Source organism: Gopherus evgoodei, chromosome 1, assembly GCF_007399415.2.
Source record: "Gopherus evgoodei ecotype Sinaloan lineage chromosome 1, rGopEvg1_v1.p, whole genome shotgun sequence".
NCBI classification, from domain to species: domain Eukaryota; kingdom Metazoa; phylum Chordata; order Testudines; family Testudinidae; genus Gopherus; species Gopherus evgoodei.
Genome location: NC_044322.1, coordinates 46,147,747 through 46,167,631, shown reverse-complemented (window position 1 = coordinate 46,167,631; position 19,885 = coordinate 46,147,747). Strand labels below are relative to the sequence as shown.

General features: G+C 40.5%; 1 protein-coding gene across 1 annotated transcript; it reads right to left on the bottom strand.

The window, feature by feature from the left end:
* Positions 1-548: 548 nt before the first annotated feature.
* On the bottom strand, positions 549-18,408 carry RFC3 (replication factor C subunit 3). Its single transcript, XM_030563342.1, is given in 10 exon segments — positions 549-871; positions 3,661-3,730; positions 7,073-7,171; positions 7,271-7,407; positions 7,996-8,177; positions 9,929-10,026; positions 13,388-13,445; positions 13,448-13,454; positions 15,473-15,610; positions 18,130-18,408. Coding segments are annotated over 10 exon segments (903 nt in total). The 5' UTR covers positions 18,217-18,408; the 3' UTR covers positions 549-844.
* Between the last annotated feature and the right edge of the window lie 1,477 nt (positions 18,409-19,885).

Below are 19,885 nucleotides of genomic sequence, written 5' to 3'. Positions count from 1 at the left end.
TCCCAGTTACATTTCTGCAATCCCCAATGGAATCATAGTTACCCACAACATCTTTATACTGGTGATGGCACATGAGGAAAGAATCCAACTGGATTTTCAGATCGAGGATTAAGTTTTGCAGATGTGGACAGTTAGAAAAGCCACCTCTTAATTTATAACTGACAAAAACTACTATGGAGCTATTAAGGGACAGCATACATGGGATCCCCCATAAGGCCTTTTACAGTACATTTTTCAGATAACAGATCTTTGAGGGTCTTCTGAGAGTGTGCATAGATGCACTATCCTTGGACACTGGAAAAAAACAACTTCATTTCATGGAGCACCTGGGTTTCTCTCTGTAAGCCAGGTACTGGCTAGACTGAATACTGAGCTTAGAATGTGATCTTGACAGATATCCCCAAAGTCTATTACTGTCTTTCTGGAAGCTTGCATGCTTCTGGTTAGCTAAAGACAACTAGGCTCCCTTGAAGACTTAGTGTTCAGAATAAACAAAGTTCTGCTCTTATTTGGCTATTATTACCAAATGCAATGATCATAATGCAATGGAAGTAAATGAGATTTTATTGACTTTGACGTATAACTTGTACAAACATAAGTCTCAGAGGAGTAGACTATGTTATCAGCAGAACTTTCAATGTTGTGACATATATTATAGTATGTATGTTCAGTGATGTTTTAGAACATCATGTCTTCTAGTCCATCTTCCTATAAACTTCTTATAAAGTGCCATAAACTTTGCCACAAATGCTTCAAGATGATAAATGGCTTTGCTGCCCAGTTGTAGTCGGTGCTCATAGAAGGCTGCCATCTGTGCAACCTCCTCTTTAGTTGCCCATCACAATTATTTAGAAGTTCTGACCAAAAGGCCCTAAAAGAGAAACATATGGCAGTTTTTAAAAAGAGGATGAACTATTTCAAAAGCAGGGTAGCATGGCAGATACTATGTTAGGTATGGCATATACGACATTCACTAGTATTACACGTGGTATATGTATAGGTATTGGGAAATTATGTTAACTGAATATATTATGTTCTTCCCACAATTCTGTTCACCCAAGTCAAGTACCCTACAAAACCTTGCAAAGCTGAATTCAGTCAGCTTTGGGATTAGAAAATAGGAAACCAATCAAAGACAAAATACGTTAGTGCTCTGCCCTAGGTACAAGTTCAGGGGGTGCCTTCATGCCTATTAGTACCTAAAATGCTGTATCCAAAGCAAAAAGAAAAGGTGTATGCGATGGTACCAGAAAACAAGTTGAAATTGATGGGTGGAATCTTAGATGATGTTAGACTTTTAGCTTGTGAATAACCCCATTATATATAGACGTAGTACAGCGGTGTATTTTGCGAACATGCCTTCCTTGTAAGCTGAATTGAACATGCTGCAAAAACAGAAGTCCCGGAAGGACTGGTGGTGTATTAACTTTCTTTCCTGTATCATACTGTTTTGTTTGTAAACAATAAATTGTCTGAGCTTGGTTATTTGATCTTGAACGTTTTTAATACTGAACCATAACTGTAACCAAAATCAACTGGCTATGCTATTAATCAATACCATCAGTTTCCTAGAAATAGCTGAGCAAGTAACATCATGATTTTGAACTCACTCAGTGATCCAGCAGAGCAGAAGTTTTCAAGAGCTATCTCATCATCTGTCCAATAGAACTAACTTTGAATTGCATAAACACTTGTGGAACATTGTCTTTCCAGAAACTTCTCTCTCAGAATAAATTCCTCATCCTGTAAAATCAGGTGACACAACGATGCAACTGAACAATTTCTACCTCACTAACAATAGATTAACAAACTGCGCACCTCCTACTGATGTCATTGGAAACTGCAAGTAAGTGTATAGCCTTGAGGATTCTTCATTTGACAAGGGAAGTGAATCTCAATAGCATTCATCAGGAATGGATGTAAAGCTCATCCCAACTGAATGACTACTTAAAAAAAACAAAAACAACCCATGAGAGAGACAACTGCAATAGGTTACCTCAAAAACTACAAAGGTCTTGATATTAAAATTTTATATTTGAGGAAGATAGGGCTAAAGCCATTGCAGAAGCAGTTCTAATGCAATAAAAAGTGTAAGAGACAAGGTCAGTGAGCACCAACACATCTACAGTTGGACTCTGTACTAAGAGTTAGTTAAGGGCTTAAGGACACTGCCAAATATTGGTGTCTTCAAAACACGTTAATAACAGGTATTTGAATTTATCTTTAACACAGAGAGCACTTGCACAGCAAGACAACTCAAGCTCTCAGTGGCATCTACCCACAGTAGGGCAAAAAGAACAAGGAAAAGCATAACTGAACAGAATACGTCAGGAACACAAGTCAGCTGACATGTCAAGGACTTTACCATAATTTAATCAGAGCTGTGTTTTGTCACTAGAAATAGAGGTTAATGCTGCTTTACATTTTCCAGATATCTTTAATCTCAACTCTGCCTTCATTGCCTCCAGTATCCTTTCATGCTGTCTACAATCCACAACTCCTGCTTGGTTGCTCCATTTGTTTCCATCTCCCATAGCAACTTCTATGCTTGAACGACTGTCCCTTTCTTAAAATGTCACACTTCCTTCATGAGGCCTTTCAATACCATTGACACTTACAAAAAAGCACTTACTCTTGAAGTTGATTCCCAACCTGTGTATTACATCTGTTTAGATGTAATGTCTGCCTCTGTTTTAGACAGCGAGCTCTTTGGAAGCAGGGACCATGTCTTCCAATATGTTTTCTCAGCTCTGAGCATACCGTTGGTACTCAAAGAATGATCTTGTTTTAATAAGATGTTACCTCCCTCTTTCCCAATAAAAAATGTCCCTTGCCTCCCATTTCAGTCTTTTACCTTTGCTATTTCAGACAACCATCCGTGTACCATATAGGCTGGGACCCTATCCTCCAGGGCAAGTCCAGGTGTTTCAATGCTGACCCTGTAGATGTTCCTCAGTCTTTGTTGTGAGCTGGTGGCTGCCACCTCTAAAATGCTGTGGCAAGACCACCATGAATTATGGAGCTTCCTCAATAACACCCCATAATCAATAGCATATCAGCTGCCAGCAATTCAAAAAACACAGGGATGCCTTCGAGCATGCAATTACCAGGTAAAGTAAAAGAGTCCTGTATTTTTTGTTGTGTTCAGCTGAGCAAAATGCAGATTGCCTTGTAAACTAAGTAAACACTCTCAGCATTCTGAATTAGTCCAGCTTTAAACCCACTCACCCAGTCCCCAAAACTTGGATAATTCAATCTAACAAAGGCAATCAAGCTGTCACTAGCTTGGGCACACAGACATTATGCAACTAAAAACATTTGTTAAATAAAAGGATTTGAACTAGATAGAGTACCAAAGAATTCTGACTCACAGACAATCTGATCTGCGTCTTGTAAAAGGTGGACCTAATTGTTACTGTTAAATTATTTAGATTACAGTTGAACCATGCCTTGTGCTAGATATTTTCCAAAACAAAGCATGAAATCTTGGCCCCCTGATCTTGCAAACACTTATGAACATGCTTAACTTTAAGCACTTGAGCAGTCCCTTTGATGATCCTGAAAACTTTTAAAAATATAATTTTAATCCTTTTGCCCCAAGTTTGGATTCTCCTAGCTCTGGTTGAGGTGAACAGAGTAAGTGCTGAGGAGTTAAATTACCTTCATTATTATCTCAGGAGGAATGCAGTGGGTTAAGAGTTCATAAAGCCGTCCACGAACTTCAAGTAACCTGTTGGAATGAAATCACGAGTATTACAGTAATGTCCACCAAGCCTATTTTATATTTCTAAAAAACATTTGTTCTATTATTAAACAATGTTATTGAAACCCCAGACACAGCATGCCAAGCATAATTAAGTTCCCTTAGCCTGAAACCTTCCTCTAATATTAAGCAACCTGCAGTACTCCCATGATGTAAAGTCAGTCGCAACATGGACGTTACATAACTCAGAAGTGAGGAGGGTGTTAATAAACAAGTTTTGGACAGTAGTTATGACATGCTCAGGCTGAATCTGGAAGATACAAGGCTCCAGAACGAGCTGTTCTTGCTCCCCCAACCCCCACTTAAAAAAAAAAAAAATCCTCTTAATGTGACTTTTGTCCAAGTTCAATGAGAAGTTGCCACAAAATGATTAGAAATCAGGATTCATTTTTATGTTGCTGGTTTATACCTTTCAGTCATCTTGCCCACATTACTGAAGAATCACCAGTGATTAATTCCCACCAAATTCACCTCTGGCAATAACTGCCTCTTGATAGCCACTTTGTCCTATCTTATCCGAAGTCTGATACCCAGAAGTGTTAGCGCTTACTGTGGGTGATTGCTGTTCCCCCCCCCCATCATACAGCAATGATACAGATCACAGAGGGGGAAAAAGCTACAAAAGGAAGGTGATTTGGGAAGAGGAATGTGAACAGGTAGAGGAAATGACAGAAGCAGCTTGTCCTTTACAAAGAAAATGTATTAGGGACAATTTGATCTTACAACAGTTACAGTGCCTTGGCATCTGTTATTTTTACCTTTATGTCACTTGTGTGTGTTCTCAGCCTTGTGAATTTTTTTTTTTTTTTTTTTTTAAATATAGTTGTGACTCCATTCCAATTACTGTGGATATCTAACTTATGAGTCGGACTCTTAGGCGACAACACAAGAGCTTTCTTCCTTAAAAATTACACCATAAAAAAGAAAAAAAAGAAAGGATTCTTCTCCGAAGATTTTAGGGAGGGCTTGGAGGAAGTTTTCCATTGGTCTCTATGTTCCAACAACTTACAGATGTGAATTTAAAAAAAAAAAAATACACAGATAAAACGGAATACATTAATTTAGGCAAGTTAAATGAGGTGCAGGGAAAAGGCTAGGCACTCGAGTTTAAATGGAATCATAGGGAGCATGCCTCCCATTAGGGCTTCAAAATAGTGCAATTGTATTTCTGCCAGCACTATATATTTAAAAAATGGGCAGTTGTTTCCTGTGACCATAAATGCACCAGAGCAACAGAAAACTAGTGCCAACGCTACTGCTCTTCACAGTTAAAGAGGAAATTTTCTTAGTACTATGGAAAAAACAACCACCTCCATCATTTTCAGCTGGAAATAGAAGTGCTGTGAATAAGCCAGTTTGTCACCTGATACAATGTTACAAAGAGCTGTTCAGCCACTAAAAATCACATCTACCATGCTGCCTCACTAGACAGACAGACACACACACACACACACAGAAATGATTCTAGATCAAGCAAAGCCAAAACCAAGTATCTACAATTCCATTATTCAACTCATTTCTTCTGTAATCCCCAGTGAGCCAATACTATTGAAAAAAAAAAAAAAACTTTAATTGCATGTATCCAACTCAAAGGGAGCCACAAAGGATCCAGTTACCACTTTTTGTTATTGTGCTTGCTGGTGGATTCATTAATATGTCTGCAGTTGATGATTTTCACCATGTAGGCTAGGTTACTACGCAAGCCAGAGCACCGAGATGATGTTTGAAAATCATAATTTGGTACAAATTACAGAAATTGAGCCGGTGATGATGCAGCCCAAATTAGAGACATTCTGAAGAAGATTAACATACAAAAATTTGTGGATACATTGCATTTGGTGATAGATTTAATTGCCAAGGTAACTGAAGTGTCAGATTTTTCAAGGAGAAGATCTGGTTTGATACTTTGCAAAGAAGTAGAAAATTATATGCTGGAACTCTCAGCAACAAAAGACAATCTTTGTTCCTTATGTCTGAAGAAAAACTTGCCTTAGAGATGACAGATTTGAAGAGGTAAATGTTTTTGGATCTTTACAGACAATACAGCAGAAAAATCACATCTGTATGCTAGAAACTGCTATTTAATAGATCAGTGCCAGATTCCCCAGGCTATATGGCTTCCACCATTCATATGGTTTCAATGCTTTGACTCCACACAATGGCTTGATGAAAGAAAAATAATTGGCTCATTATTGCAATATACCAGTTTAAATCTTATAGATGACTCAATGCTTGTATAAAGTTATGGGGGAAAAGGAGAGTATCCTGTGTCAGTGACGGCATCTAAAATTTCACATCAGTATCAAATACACAATAGTACAGGTATATGATCAAAACACCTTTTAGCTACCAGGCCTTCCAGCCTTTCAGACTATATTGCAGTTAATGGAAATACTGTCATTGTCCTACAACACTACAGTGGTAGAATATGGGTTTTACCCACCAACTTACTTAAAACAAGCCAAAGGAAGTAAAGCACACTCCAGAACTTGAGGCGTGTGTTAATGGCTCAAGTAAAGATGCTTTCTGGCTCCATCATGATACTATCTATTGACTTGAAGGGAGACTAGGAAACAAAACATTCATAGACAAAGCAACATCAGGCAGCACTAGATGTTTTCAGACTGCCACTGGTAGTGGCATTTTAATGCATACTAAGTAGAGGACAAACTGAATGGAGCATAAGACCAAGTGAGGGTCAGAACAATTTGAAACACTGGCCCAATAATCCAAAAGAGAATAAGGAAAATACAGAGAAATTATGTTAGATAATCACAGTAGCAACAATGTTTTATTTCACTAACTAAAAAATGAGACCACATCCAGAAACTAGGACAACTTTATTGTCTAACTCAATTTTGAAGTCTTATATGCCTGTGGGCAAATTATCAGAATACTTTTCCCCTACAAAGCTACAAAGCTCAGTCATGATTTAAATACCATGAGGTAAGTAACTTTTAGCTTGTTTACCACTTTATCATTTAGAGCAAAACAGACCAGAACTGGCTTCCAAATTCAGACTAATGCTACGAAACTCCAGGGTACCTGGTCTGTGTTTATAATGGATATATACATTCAGCACAATCACGGCATAACAGTATGTCCTGCTTACTTATTCTGTGACAGAGGCTAACTTGGCTAGATTAGATTTCAGAAACTAGTAATTTCCTGTAGGCTTTAAACCCATTTACTTTGGATGCAAAGCACAGGCAATCCAGTACAAAGCTATTAAAATGCCACAAAACATTTAATATAAAACAACTCTGATAACCTAATAGTTTACAGTTAGAAGCAAATAGTTCCACCTACCTCTGGGGAGTCTGCTGACTGACAATAGCACTTGCAGTCTCTCTCAGATATACCTCCCAGTCTGTCTCAGGGATGTCCTGATCTGAAGTGAAAGGATACCTGCACAACAAGTAATCTCTCATATTTTAGCAACAAGCTTAGAGCAAATGTGTATTTTTCTACAAAGAGTAACCTACATTAGTTTCTCCAGTGACTTACTGCTGGACTCTGCAAGCCTCACACATAAGAAGTGCCTTCCGAAGATTCCTGCCAGACTTTTCTGCTAGCCTACGAGCCAGATCCTGAGGAAGAGTCAGCCCCTCCTTCTTGCACACACTGGACAACACATGACAGATCTAGATGGAAAAGACGTACCATGATGATACAGAAGCTTCCTGACTTACGCAAGGCATTCCGTTCCGGAATGCCTTGCATAAGTTTGAATTTTGCGTAAGTTAGGAACGTATCCCAACAAATCTGTGCAAAAAAAAAAAAAATCCTTACGGAACTTACGGGAATTTTTTCCGTAAGTCCAGATTTCTGTAAGTCAGGTTTGCGTAACCCAGGGAGCATCTGTAGAACTAACATAGGCATTGTAGTTGTAGCCGTCAGTCCCTGGATATTAGAGAGACAAGGTGGATAAGGTCCAAGAAAAGATACCAGCTCATCCATCTTGTCTCTCTTTAGTGAAACAGTTCATAGCCCAAAGACTGTTTTCAGGCTTAAGCATCTCTAGAACAGCCACTGCTTTTTTGCAGAGGTCAGCCAGCTATAAGGGAGCAGCTCTAGTTTGGCCACTCAATGGATATTGTGCATACTGATCAAAGGCAAGTCCTGGACTACAGACAGAGACAGGTCATTTTCTGTAATATACTTTACATATACACAGTAAAAATTGGCTGATGAAGTTTCTACTGGAGGCTCATTTTTGCTTCCAAACCTACATCTTCAATACTGGGAGCAGGAACTCGCACTGCCAGACATCTGCTTTGAATAGGTGCAATGATTTTTGAAATGGAATTGCAACACAGGATCAGTCTGCAGGTGGCCATATACTTTTCCATGGTTCTTCGCAACGCATGCTGAGCATCTTTAGTAAGTTTATCAACTTCTGTCAGCAGCACCACTGCCAGAGGGAAAAAAAAAGCTTAAATTATCTTTATTAGAAGAGTTTCACAGTAAATTGAAAAGTAATTTTTTGTTTAAGTTTTAGGAAGATAATGAAGCAAGGCGCACAGCAAGCAAGATGCATTGCGGTCCCATGGACAATGTGCTGGGACTCAGAAGAACTGGGTTCTTTTTTCAGCTGTCACTGAAATGAGGAGATACCTTGATCAAGCCACTTCACCTTCTACATCTGTTTAACTCCTACTCTTCATCAGTCTTGCCTATTTACATTTTGCTCTCTTCAAGGCAGGGACTGTAGGTGCTACTGTGATGCAAATAATCAAATTAGGTTTGAAGGCCAAGGCAGTCACTGTACTGCTTATACTATGGCTAATACAGTAACTAGCAGTGTTTTCTCAAGAATTTTAAGAAAGGGTTGCAGCTGAATTTTCTGAGAACCTATGGTGTAAGGCAGAGGTCCCCAACACGGCGCATGTGGGGACATCTAAATTCACCCGCATCCTGGCCGGCGGTGGAGCATCCGCCGAAATGCCGCTGAATTTCTGCGGCGTTTTGGCAGTGACGCCTCTCCATGACATCACTTGTCGCAGCAAGTGACATCATCGAGAGGTGTCACCGCCGAAACGCTGCAGAAATTTGGCGACGCCTCTCGATGACGTCACTTGCCGCTGACAAGCGACATCATCGAGAGGCATCGCCGCCAAAATGCAGCAGAAATTCGACGGCATTTCGGTGGGTGCTCCACCGCCACCACGGTCCTTTGTCTGGCGCCTGCCAGACGAAAAGGTCGGGGACCACCGGTGTAAGGAAGTATTAAAGCGAATAGTTTATCAATACACTTCTTTGATTACAAACTTATTTTAATGTAATGAGTGGAGGAAGTAGAAAACCCCTTGTGCTGAACGCTGGAGGCCCTTTATGCACATTGCTCTGCATGTTTATCCAAAGATGTTTCAAAGCAGGGCATATTTTACTGGATTGCAGCAGCTTGCTAAAGTTTGGTAAAAGCTCAAATTTAATGTTTCCCTGAGAACTGTGAAGAAAATGGTATGGCATATCAAAGCTAGAACCACTAGTACATTATTTCTGCTCTACTGTTTTCTCTCATCTTTCTTGGGTTTGTTTGATTTTTCTTTTTGCATTTATCTCTGGTTTTGGGGTTTCTTGGTTTCAGTAATTTATATTTGGAAACAGTGAAGAGGAAAACTGGTATCTTTTAGATTAGCAGTCACTTTCCCTCTGTAGTTCTTCCATGTATGAAGTGCTTCTGCACTGAACACTTCATACAGAGTTGGACAGCATAAAGAAACTGAAAGTGACAAATATATATGAAGGACACACAGTCCTACTTCATTTCCCTCTCCTACCAATGCCAAATGAAATAGGCTGCTACTGATGGGCTGTCTATCAACCATCATACATACATCCATAATGACCACCAGTCTCTGACAAAGAAGCATGAAAAGTGACCAAGTTTTGGGAAGGCTGATATGAGGCTCACCGTAACAATAAGCAAATCAAGAGCTGCATCTATGCGACGTCAACATCTTTTGCTACAATCACAGAAATACTCTTCACTGTCAAATACAAACTAATGCCATAAAGAGAGAAATGTCTGAGGCAACTGGTGAAGATACAAGGTGGAAGAGACATGTTTACTTCTCAAGTACATCTTCAGACCCGGTCAAAACAGTCACAGAGGTTTTTCTCCTCCAAAGTTTTGGCCCACGTTTAACCTGTTTTACTAACCTTTAAAATCTCTTTGAGTACTTGTCTCAAGCTGTTGGGATTGTGCTACTGTCTTCAACAGCTCCTGAATTACCACACGGTCACTGTTTCCTGCATCACTGTACAAAGAGTTCAGATAACAATTGATTTTGTTGTAACACTTGTTCTTTTAAAGTGCCCAGGCCATATCTACAGTACATTCTTCTAAGTAGCAACTGAAGCAGTTATTTTTTTAAAAGCCCAAAATGTAGCTTTTTAAATAAAGAACACAAGATGGACTGAGTTTCGAATTCATTTAATCTTTAATATGTACATTAAGTGGCTATTGACAAGCTATTGTCCTAATGTTTTGAAACTCATACCCTGCATAGACTTGCATTTTATATGTATGTGAGGAGGGAGACCAGTTAAGAACTGCAGCAAATTATGTTTGTAATGTAACGGTATGAGAAATCAGCTTTTAACATCTCTTCTTACCAGCAATAGAAATACAGTATTTCTTGCTTCTCAACTTTCCTAAAAGGCCTTTTTGTCTTGGCAAAAATTCTAAATCAGCCAGTAGGACCATGGCTTTCACTGAATACAAACACTGATTCCAGCATTATGAAGTCCTCCATGTGCCCATGGAAAGGGCTAGAGTTACAAGTGGAAATCTTGTTCAAAGAACTTGCAGGTTTAGTGTCAGCTTGACAGTTTCTGAAGCATGCCTCCTCAGCCCCCAACATCGCCTGTTTTCTTTTCTCTGAAATTGTTATAAGGTAGCCCCTTCTCTTTTACCCTGTGTGATGATTTGCCTCTTATAGCAGAATTGTGGGCATGTTTATTTCTAAATTATTTCAATATAACCCACACTAAAAGTGTGGCTCTCTGTCCTCATCTAGCTGCTACACCACCCATAGGAACTTACGATTCTGCTACTGGCTTCAAGTTACTGGATGCTTTTAGATCCAAAGGTCCCAAGTTCGGTCATTCCGGAGATGTACCCTTCGGGGTGTCATTACAGGAGAGTGGAAACTCACAAAGCATTAAGATGTAGGAGAAAAATGGATTCTCCAGCATGGGAAGTTCACCAGGTCACCACTGTCACGGACGGCTATTTCAGCTATAGGACTGAAGCCAACTCTCCCCCACAACCAAAAAAACTTAGTGTTCTTACAGAAGAAAACCGTGCATTCTCTGCAATGGCTTTTTAGACCCTTCTGACCGCATAACTGAGCGGTTGATCCAAATGCCATGCAACATTAGTGGTAAGTCCAAAGAATGTATGGATTCCCAACTTGGGTGCCAACAACAAGTGACAGAACTAATATCACGACTAAGTAAGATGAAGTACAGAGGCTTCCCAGGGCCATACACTTTCAGTGACCTCACAGATGCAATATATTTAAAAAGCCTACCTCTGTGGCTACAACCAATAAAAAAGTGATTTTCATTTTAAAACTAGCTTTTTCTTTGGAACTGGGGACATCCACATTCACAATGGAAGTTTTTCATCACTTAATATGCAAGTTATGAATCAAATTTGACTCCATGTGACATCTTAATTTGCATGTTTGGCATTTAAGTGTGATTTTAAGATGACAGAGTTGCTACTCCTTGAAATGATGTATGTGTGTCATCACAGATATATCAGTGGTTTGACAGCTAACAGAATGATCAGTTGTCCCAAGGTTCTTTAGGTCTTTCAAGAGTTTTCAGGACAAAAGGCACTTTCAATGAGAAAAATCTTATGTTCTAACGGGTTTAGTATCAATAGGCTTCATCAATATCTCATACAGAAAATTTAGTGCAGGAATAAAAAATTTAACTAATGACTCAGTTTTTGAAGGTTCTTAGTGATTAAGCTACAGTTATTTTGATATAGGCACCTCTCTGCTATAAGAGAGAGTCTGGTTAATAATTTAGTGGGCGAAGGGGTAGGCTAAGCTTGACGTTATTTTACTGTTTCAAACATTTCAGTGTGAAGATGTTAGGCAAAGCAGAGTTATAATTCAAGCATATGTTCTGTTTTCTCCTTCTCCATACAGGGGACTCCATTTAACAGCATCTGCCCATGGCAAGTTACGTAACCAGCAGGCAACATCCTGATTGTCACAGATGAAATCTGTATAACAGTTTGGAGGAAATAAAATCGCTTTAACAAACGTTTATAATAGATTTAACACCTGTATGTTTCCACCCCCTTTTCTTTAAGTTCTTTTCTCTCCGCTGACCTTTTACTGTGCTTCATATTACTTAAATGTACCATACTACTTCACTGAAATGGAGTGATAATTCAATCAGAATTCTATAGGTGGTACTGATACTGACATTCATGAACATTAGTAGAACACAGATTTATATGTTGTTTGTTCAGGTACATACAAATGGAAAGATACATATGTCCAATTCAAGACGTAATTATTCAAACGGTTAGGTTTTAACTCCAATCAATAAAGCACACGGGTAAAGAACACTGATACTAACCAAAAAACACTAAAGTAGACACTGGTATTGTATACATTTAATAGGTTTTTAGTCTACATTTTAGGATATTTGCATTTGGAGTAGAATATTTAAATTCTGTATATCTACAAGTAGTTTCTAAAACATTAGGAGAAAGTCAACTTGTATTATCAAAAGTCCTGGGACCTGTGTTATACAGGAGTTTGGACTAGATGATCACAATAGTCCTTCTGACTATATAATCATGACTCTATGAATTGGCAAAATCGTCAGAGGAACACTAAAATTCTCCGTATTTTAGACCAGAAACACACCTTGCTTTTCTTTTTTTATTACAAAATACTTTGTACACCATGCATATTTTAAACATTAGTTTTTGCATTCTTATTAAAGGGGGAACTAAACAAAAATCATTCAGGGCCATGTTTTCAAAATTGCCTTAACTTAACCTCTGAATTTGCAGATCCACTGTTTGTAAGACCTAACACTCACATTTTGTGCACATCTGCTGGTAAGACAGCAAACTACTAAATCAGTGGTCCCCAACCTTTTCGTCTGGCGGGCACCAGACGAAGGACCATAGCGGTGGTGGAGCATCTGCCGAAATGCCGCCGAATTTCTGCGGCTTTTTGGCGGCGACGCCTCTCGATGACGTCACTTGTCGGTGGCAAGTGGCGTCATCAAGAGGAGTCACCACCGAATTTATGTGACTTTTCGGCGGCGACGCCTCTCGATGACACCACTTGCCGCCAACAAGTGACATCATCGAGAGGCGTCGCTGCCAATTTCTGCAGGCACTGTGTTGGGACCCTTGTACTAAATGAACATAGGAAATCCAAATTTTTCCTCATCCAAAATCATGTATTTCAAAACCTGGTCTGCACATTTAGGGCCTAAACCTGCAAACAAAAGGTTTTCTTCAAAGGAACTACTTGCGTGAGTAAGAAGTTGAATCCTTAGAAAACAAGGCTTTTTGAAAATGTGGTCATTCAAGTATAATATCCTAATTAAATACTCTTTTTATTATGAACTTACCTTGGATTAACTTCCAGATGATAATTGCTTGCAATGGTGCTAATTTCAATTTTCTTTTAGAGGGTGTCTGTTTAGAAAATAAAAAGTTAGATTTCAAAGCATCTTATTTTAATATAAAAAAGTCAATTTTTTGGATTTGAAGAATTATAATTGGCAGATCTGGTAGCTTAGCAGCAGCATTATGACAAAAGACTGGATTTGGGGTCAGGTTCATACATCTTTCTCTCCCTGTGACTGGAGGTCAGGAGGATTAGGATGTGGTCAAACCTCTAAAAAGATAATGATAGCTATTTACTACAAGAGTTGATCTACTATCAGAATTAACAGAGATTCTGGACATGATAACGTGCTGTCTCTTTCAAATAATCATTTTAAAGAAATAGTTTTTGGACATCAGGAAGGTTTCCTCTCTGTGAATTTTTGGAGGGAAGTAGGGGGACATGGCAGGAAGTTCCTTTCTCTCAGTATGTAATTACAAATCTGTTACTGATATAATTTATATGAACATTTATGTTGCCTCTGAATTTGGATCCAAACTGGTATATTTCTGCCACTAACAGGATACATTGTACAGAACAGTGTTTAAGTGTATTTCTTCCTATTATGGTGAATTGGAGGAGATTCATTTATCAAGTGACTTATTAAAAGATTTTTCTAGGCCTAATTATATGGATTTTTTCCTCTATAAACATCACAATCTGTTTCTCTTTTCTCGCTGAGTCACAAAAAAGTAGTGCGGTTGGTGCGCCTTTCCTCACACGAATACCCAGAACATTCCACTAGTTTGTTTCCACTGTCATATGCCTGTTCCCTGTACTAACACAGAAGGAAATGAGTAGTCAAGCAAGGATACTATGGATGCAATGGTTACTAAATTATTTCCTTTAAGTAACAGCAATGAATAAGAACAACTACCTTGTAATAAGATGTCAGAATCAGCGATAATGCTCTACCTACCATACCAAATATGATATTCAGACCACTACTGAAGGAATTAAAAAGAAATAACGGGAGAAATTCTATTTACAATACTATGAAATGTTAGTGTTCCTCTGATGATTTTGCTGATTCATAGATTCATTATTATGTCATCAGGACTACTGTGATCATCTAGTATGACCTTCTGTATAACATAGGCCACAATCTCTGAATTAATTCCTGTTTGAATGCTTTTCTAAAAGACATGCTTTAGAGTTCACTCAATTAAGATTTGCCAGTGGTGAAGAATCCACAACCACCATTGGTAAGTTGTTCCCATGGTTAATTACCCTCGTTAAACATTTGTGCCTTATTTCTAGTCTGAACGTTTCTAGCTTCAATTTCCAGCCACTGGATCTTCTTATACCTTTGTCTGCTAGATTGACAAGATCTTTATTATCAAATATCGGTTTCCCAAGTACTTAGACTGATCCAGTCATCCCTTAAAACTCTGTCCTTCCCAGTAAGGACTTTTAATTGATAACACAGCATCTTAAACAACAGATTTCAAGTGGCTGCCTTGTTCCCCAGGCAGCTAATTACTGAAACAGATCTCTTCTCCTGTTGAAACTGTCACTATGGGAATGATTAGATAACAAATTATGACAAACATAAATGGGAGAAAAATAACATTAATGGTTTATAAGTAAGGGCCACAACATAGATTAACTCTCAATTGATAGATTTGAGTTAACTTGAAGCAAAAATTCAAGCGCTGGGCCCAATTCTGATCTCAAATACACAAGTACATTTAAAGTAATGCCAATAAAAGCAACATGAAAGAAATCAACATCAGAATCTGGTCCTCAGTACTTAATGCTAAGAACATACCCTGCAGTGCAGCCTGGCCACAAAGTGCAAGTGTGAGGGAGACTGACAAACTAAAATTCACTTGGTCAGAGGAAAATGTTCAAGTGACCAATTTTATAAGTGAGCTTGAACCTTCTACCAAGGTGAAGAAATCTGAACATTTTGGAATTATATTGGACTTTCATTTTACTATTGTGGACATCTCTATAGGAATACATACTCAGCATTCTAGTATATGAAAGAGGATGTATATATACACAATTATTTTCTTTAAAAAATGCACGATAAATTTCTTACTGTTATGTTCTGATGTTCAATTCTCAGTTTCTCCACTCCTGCACCATACAGCTCCCTTAACAAACACATTATCCTGGTCTTTTTTCCAGCTCCAGATGGTCCATACACTAATAGATGAGGGAAGTCACCACACTGAACCTGCAAACAGTGCAATAAAACTAATTAATGTTTCCCCTATGCTAGGAAATTAAACTGCATCAGATGAGGACTTTCCTTACAACATTACTGAAGTAATTTTTCACATACAATTCTACAGTAATTCAATTTAAAAATATAGCCCAGAATTAGTGGCTCTTTGAATTTCTTTCTTCCAGGTACTTCCATCATATAAGCTGTGTGCCTCTGAAAATTAAAGATGATGCTTTGTTTTGGATTTTTTTGAGAAAGTTTGAAGTACTTTCAGGTATTACATTTGCTCCTGAGACTTCTGCCATTTTTTGTGGTTACACAGTCACTTTCATCTTTTTAAAAAGATGTTTCCATCCTGCTTGTTGCTAAGTGAAAAGCTCTCACAAAATGAGAAACAGCCTGACACAGGGAAACAGCAAAACTATCCACAAAATAAACTAAAAATAGAGAAAACTGTGTCTCTGCTCTTTTTCAGCTACAATAAAACTATGAGTATTACCTGTAACAATATAAAGATATTCAAACAAAAGCATAATTTTTAATCTGAGTGTCTCTTTAAAATGACAAAATCAGTTTTTGTTTCTGAGAGCACCAGTAGCCAGTTTAAAATATATATTTCACTAAAACCTAGCTTCAAAGCTAGTTTTAGTTAGATAAACCAAGAAGTACAGAATTCAAAGAGTGAATCTAGGGGTTAGACAATCTGGATAAGACTCAGGATATCTGGGGACTTGAACAGTTTTGTACCCAGGGGTTTTATTCCCATCTTTGACCTTAATCAAGTCATTTATGATCTGATGGTTTCAGAAGTGCTGGACGCCAACAGCTTCCATAGAAGTCAATATATGATGTGGGTGCTCTGCATTTCTGAAAATCATGCTAATCTCTTTGCGACTCTTTCCTCTCCCATCTGCTTAATGGTAATAGTGATAGTGTGAGGCTTAATTCAATAACACAAGTAAAATGCTTGCAAACCTTTGCATGGAGTGCATTCTACAGAAGAGAAAAGTTTTTCCCCCCTACATGTCAGGGCTTATCTTCACTGCAAGTTAGTTTGAGTTATTACATATGAGTTGCTAGACTAGCTCACTGTGGGTATGTCTATAGTACTACGGAGCCTATGTCAGCATAGATATGTGAACACAGCCCTGTGCTGTAGATGCAGCCTACACCTACAGGAGTAGGTCAGTGTAGGAACATCTCCTCCACAAACAATGTTATGAATGTTGACAGAATCCCTCTTCCACCAACATAGCTACACTGAAGGTTTTGTTGGCATAGCTATGTTGGCTGGGGTATGGGTATTTTTTCCAGATCTCGGACCAGTGTAGCTATGCTGACATAACTTAAGCGTAGACCAAGCCTGAGAGTGACCACACAGTGAAACAACACTCAAACTAGCAGGGCAATTTGATCAGCAAAATGGTGACTGGATTAGTAGCTTCATTGGATAAACATCTGATGAGTTGTAACTCACTGCTCATTCCCACTACATTACTAAAGCACAGGAACATCAAACACCCATCCCCATCCCATATCACCCACATCAGACAAGCCAGTTAGAACTCAAGCTAGAGATATTTGTGTGTAGAAAGGAAGTTGGGCAAAACTCCAGTAATACCTTGAGCTAACACTTCTATGGGACAACACTGCAAGGTGCCATCCTGGGTCAAAGAACAGGTGTCATTTTAAGTCTGGCTATCAGCTGTTACATTTAATTGTTTATAAAGCACACTGAAGATGAAAAGAGTTCTATTTATTGTTTGTGGCAGGGATTAAATGGTCACAGTGAGGTCCAGGAAAATACTATTTGGACTGTAAGTAAATTATTTCCTCATTATCAGTTTTCATATTGGCAGGATTTACATTTCCAATAGGGTGACTGTATTACAGTGCACAGTTTCTTCCTAGACTGTTATTTTTATTCAGTTATTGCACTTTTCATTTTGTATTGTAACAGAGATAAATATGCAGTATTGAAGGGCAGGTGGGTGTGATGTTACCATCCTGCTAGCTGAGACAGATGTAACACAAACTGCAGCTCTACCCCCTGCTTTAATAAAACAAAGTCACATGCACAAAGTTTGCAAAACTTCATCTCCTTATTCTCCTCCCTAAGCAGGAACTTAGCACCAATAACTAGAGGGCTGAGTCTGCTCTGTTGGCGGCAGTGCGCGACTGGCAACAGACAGACTCTAAGCCAGCACTTAGGGGACTGCAGCCCATCACCGGTAAAGCTGTGCTGCTGGCCCAGCCCCAGGAGACCCCTGACAGTGCTACGGGGGTGGGGGAGGCATTTGTTTGGTTTAAAGAGCGCGCCCCCTGCTGCCCCGGGGGGCGAGGAGACAGCACAGGGCTAGGGGGAGATGGGGATAGCGGGGAGGCAGTGGCACCAGATGGGCCGCTGTCCTGAGGCAGTACCAGAGGGAAGGGGGGGGGTTGTTACCGGAATGGGCAGCGGTCGGGGGGAGCAGGGGCTCCCCTCGCGGCGCGGGGGTGGGGGGCAGAGGGCGGGGCTGGTCCCTCACCAGGTTGCGGAGCTGGGCCGCCTGCTCGCGGTGATAATCCACCCTGCCGAGGGCGCATGGCCGGTACTTGTCCGCCCAGAGACTCATCGCTGCGGGGCCCTGGCAGAGCGGGGTTCAAAAGCGCGCGCCGCTTCGGCCCTCAAACCCCGCCGAGAACAGCCCTTACTACGGAGGCCGCCTCGGGACAGACCTAACCGACATGCGCAGCCAGCGTAACGCGCCCAGGCAGGCCGCGAGGGCGGGGGAGGAGAGCGAAGGCGCCAGGGGCTCGGAGGGGAGGGAGGGGGGCTCGCTGCGTGCCCAGGGCTCGGCCTTTCCCTCAGGAGGACACACCCCCAGCAGCCGGAGATGTCACAGCTCGGTGACCCTCCCCGTCTCCCGGCCAGCGTCCTAATGCCGCGAGAGCGCAGCCGCGCAACGCCCTGAGCCAGCGCCGCAGCCCGCCTGCAGCCTGGGCCTTCTCCGACCCACTGCAACGCAGCATAACGCCCAGCGCCATTTCACGCTGCGTCTGACAGGCCAAGCCCTGAGACCGCCACTGTGTGACACGCCTCTTAGCATCACGTGCCAGTACCGCGTCATCTCATCTCAATCCCGACCACTGTGCAACGCTGTGTCTCCTAGCAGCTAGCGCACCTAATGCCCAACAGCACCGTGCCCTGCAGCAGTCCAGGCACCCAGCACCTCACAGCATCACTATGCAGCATGACACTCAGTGCCACCCCAGTGTGGTGCCACCTTTCCACAATGCCCTACAAGCACCACAGCATAACGCCTTGCCAAGCATAATGCCCCTCTGTACCTCAAAGTGGCCTAGCACCGCAACAAAAGCTCACGCAGCACAACACCCTGTTGCCCCACAATGTGACAAATTTGCAGCACTTCAACACAACATCCCAGTTCTGTGATATCACAACACTACAGCATGGCACGCTGCACCACTGCACAACATGCTGCACCTCCAAAATGGTGCCTCCATATCACAACTGGAAAACACCTGCAAACCAGTGCCCTGACCCACTACCACAGCCTGATGTCCCACAGCAGCTCCACCTAGATTTAGCACTATGCAGCTATCAGGAAATGTTCTCGCTGTTTCATAAAGTGGTCAATGAATCTCTTACCATTATTCACAATTGGTTTCCATTTCTGGGTAAATTCAAGTCATTCCCATGTAACACTATTTTTAAAAATCACCCCATTGTCTCTGCAGTATATACTTCATTTGTTTTGTGCTGGAAATATTAAGAGCACAAAATCCATTTGAAGCACCAAGTACTGAGAATACAGTACTTGTGCAGCCACCATCTTTGGAATTATGTACTTGTTTGTGGTATGAACTGCTTCACAATTCCATATGTGACTGTTATTCTCATTAGTTGTATGCAGTGTAGTTGTAATCTCGTCCTGAAGCCTTTTCCCCTCTCCAGCTAGCTGTCACGGGAGAGCTCATTCAGACCCTGTTTACATTAATATCACGTTATTGTAAGCTAATCTCAATGATTTTTGAGGCTGACTAATTATTTTTGAACTAAGGGCTGGCAATGCTGGGTGTGTGTGGGTGACCCAATGCTGGCCTCCCCAGATGATGGAGAGAAGAAAGAGATAAGACTGTGAGAGTCACTAGATGTGTGGGCAGCGACAGCCTACTAGATCCAGTGGTGGTGGACAGCCGAAGAATGAAACAGCATGGGAAAAAACTGGGGAAGGATAAAACAGAAAAGGAGCCTGCAGGGAGGCATGCTCACTTCTTCCT